This window comes from Antrostomus carolinensis, unplaced genomic scaffold (genome assembly GCF_000700745.2).
Source record: "Antrostomus carolinensis isolate BGI_N321 unplaced genomic scaffold, ASM70074v2 scaffold7582, whole genome shotgun sequence".
Lineage (NCBI taxonomy): Eukaryota > Metazoa > Chordata > Aves > Caprimulgiformes > Caprimulgidae > Antrostomus > Antrostomus carolinensis.
In genome coordinates, this window is record NW_010297506.1 from 3,239 (window position 1) to 6,177 (window position 2,939).

The 2,939-nt window shown below is 51.4% G+C and overlaps 1 protein-coding gene across 1 annotated transcript in view; it reads left to right on the forward strand.

Moving 5' to 3' along the window:
• Positions 1-1,747: 1,747 nt before the first annotated feature.
• The window catches only part of ZBTB17 (zinc finger and BTB domain containing 17), a gene marked incomplete at its 3' end in the record, with an annotated part of 7,703 nt that continues 6,511 nt past the window's right edge, over positions 1,748-2,939 (forward strand). The window contains exons 1-2 of the mRNA XM_010162141.1: positions 1,748-1,952; positions 2,123-2,311. Coding sequence (XP_010160443.1) covers positions 1,748-1,952; positions 2,123-2,311 — 394 coding nt within the window. The remainder of the gene's footprint in view (positions 1,953-2,122; positions 2,312-2,939) is intronic.

Here is a 2,939-nt window from a genome sequence, read left to right on the forward strand (position 1 = left end):
GGTGACACACAGCTCGTCGCAACCGCGCTCACACGCTCCATTAAAGTTGTTATGGGGGAAACCAGAGAAAAGATGAAATTTTTCAGGAGGATTTGAATTTCTTGAGATTTCATTTCCTTTGCCAGGTTTGGGTGTGAAGCTGAGGTGAGTCCCATCGGGGAGTGATACAAATCATAATTCAGATGCAAAGTGTCTGCTATAAATTACTGAAAATAGCCTGTTGGTGCATCAAACCGCCGTGATCTCTCCGGCCCCGCGGCGCGGAGCTTCCTGAGCCTGGAAAGCCTGCTGGGAAAACCCTCCCTGTTTTTTTCCCAGATCTTCCTTTGCAAACCTCACAGGGTTGTACATTTGTGGGGGTTTAGACTGATTTGGATACAAATACTGATTTTTCTGGCTCTTGAGGGATGTATTTTGGGACAGGCTGTGGGTGTTTGGTTCAAGAGTATCCCCGTGGTTTGGGGAGCTGGGGAAAGTCGTGGCGATGAGTTGATTGCAAAGACAAAGAGCATCTTTTAGGAGTGAAATTTTCTCTCTCTCTCTGTGATCTGATGCTGTTGGAGGTGTCTGGGCTTCTCATCCCTGCCAGGAATGATTTTGGAAGCTGAATCAATCCTTGGGCAGAAGATATTTCGCCAAGTGCGTTGCTAGCACCCGCTGCAGACAGGAGGAGGCTCCCTCTGCCCGCCGTGCTCGCCTCCTGCGCGCTTGGGCGCGCTCGAATGGATCGTGCTCATGGCTGCCTGGAAGCCACTTGGTTTTGTGGATCCAAACCTGTCACCTTTCCATGACTTGAGGCTCCTCGTGCTGTTTTTAAAAGCTGGTAAAGTGGAAAAGCAACTGCAATGGGTTGGGAACTTCCAGAGAGACACCGAGCGTCGGCTCAGCATCAAACCAAGACTTTCCCTGGTCATAATCCTGCCTCTCCCGGTGCCTTTAGGGGCTTCCTGGCCTGGCAGGTTGATCAAATAACTGGATGATCCTCTGTTTGTTTTCTCCTCCTCCGTTGCTCATTGATGAAATGATCCCTTCAGCCCAGAATTCCTTCTTCAGAGGAATAAATTTTGGAGAACGAAGCTGAGTGAAAACCCTTTGCTCTCTGCCCTGCGCCCTGCAGGTGAAAACCCAACACGTGGCAGCAGATTGAGCTCACGGTTCCCATCAACCTTTACCGATGAGAATCTTGTTGAAAAACAGATTTTGATGGTGTTTCCAGGAGTTTGCAGCATTCCTCAGCCCAATTCCTGCTTCCTGCAGGGAGAACTCCCTCCAAACACACAATTAAACAGATTAAAATCCCTCAGGATCATGATGCCAGCACCTAAAATGAACAGGATCTTGATGATTTTGATGAAGGTTTTCCGTGCCGCGCCTCGGACAGGATCTGTTCCTGCTTGCAGCTTGGGATGGATGAAGATCAATAAATGTATTTTAAGTGCTGTTAGGACGTCAAAAAATCTATCGAGTGTTCAATCACCTCTCTCTCCAGCTCCTCGCAGGCGCTGAGGATCTTGCAGGGGGAGTTTTGGGGTGGTGTTTGGTGGGGGAGGCGGGTGGCTGTAGCGAGGAGCTGAAATTGGGCTTTTTGGGCCACGGTTTTTAATTAACTGGGCGATCAAGTTGTGTTTGATCCATGACTTTGTGATCTGTCCTGCTTCATGACCCTTTCCAACATGGCATCAGGGTTTTGACACCCATCTCACCCCCTTCTTGAGGTTGTTTGTCTTTTGTTTTATTCCCCACAGCCATGGATTTCCCCCAACACAGCAAACAAGTCCTGGAACAGCTGAACCAGCAGCGGCAGCTGGGTTTACTCTGCGACTGCACTTTCGTGGTGGACGGCATCGATTTCAAAGCCCACAAAGCCGTGCTGGCAGCCTGCAGCGAGTATTTCAGGATGCTTTTCGTTGACCAGAAGGACGTGGTGCACCTTGACATCAGCAACGCAGCAGGTAGGTAGAAGATTTTCTGATCTCCCTCCCAGCTGCTTAAGCAAAGCAGTTTGGTGCCCTGGGTTTGAGGGAAACTTTCCAGCTTGTTATTTCCTGAGCTTTTGGGCTTTTCAAAATTGCGTGGCCAAGAGGTGAGAGCTTTTTTCTGGTTGCATCTCCTCCCCTCACAGGCTTGGGCCAGGTTTTAGAGTTCATGTACACGGCTAAGCTGAGCCTAAACCCCGACAACGTGGAAGATGTGCTGGCTGTGGCAGGTTTCCTTCAGATGCAGGAGGTCGTCAGCGCTTGTCACGCTCTCAAATCCGTCGCTGTGCTGGCAAAAAGCCCCGCTGAGAGCCAGCGGCCCCCGGCCGAGGTCGGTACGTAACCTCCTGGCTTCCCCTCATCCAGGGAGACTCGACATTGCCCCACGAAGTGGCCATGGTCTCTGTCCACATCCAGACCCACCCCCTGGGTACATCTCGTGGTGTACAAGGGCGTCTGGGTGGGGTTTCATCCTCTTATGTGGTACCAGCAGTTGAAGAAGTGATGTTTTCCTGAATCTTTATGGGATTTGGTGTGGCCACATCTGGAGTGGGCATCCAGTTCTGGGCTTCTCAGTTCCAGAGGGACAGGGACCTTCTGGAGAGAGTCCAGAGTGGAGACCACAGAGATGATGAGGGCCTGGAGCATCTCCTGTGTGAGGAGAGGCTGAGAGAGCTGGGACTGTTCACCTGGAGAAGAGCAGCCTGAGAGGGGATCTGATCAATGTCTATCAAGATCTGAAATGTGGGGGCCAAATGGATGGGGCCGGGCTCTTCTGGGTGGTGCCCAGTGACAGGACAAGGGGCAATGGGCACAAACTGGGACACCAGAAGTTCCAGACAAACTTGAGGAAAAACTTCTTTGCTGTGAGGGTGCCGGAGCCCTGGGACAGGCTGCCCAGAGAGGGTGTGGAGTCTCCATCTCTGGAGATGTTCAAACCCACCTGGACACTTTCCTGTGCAA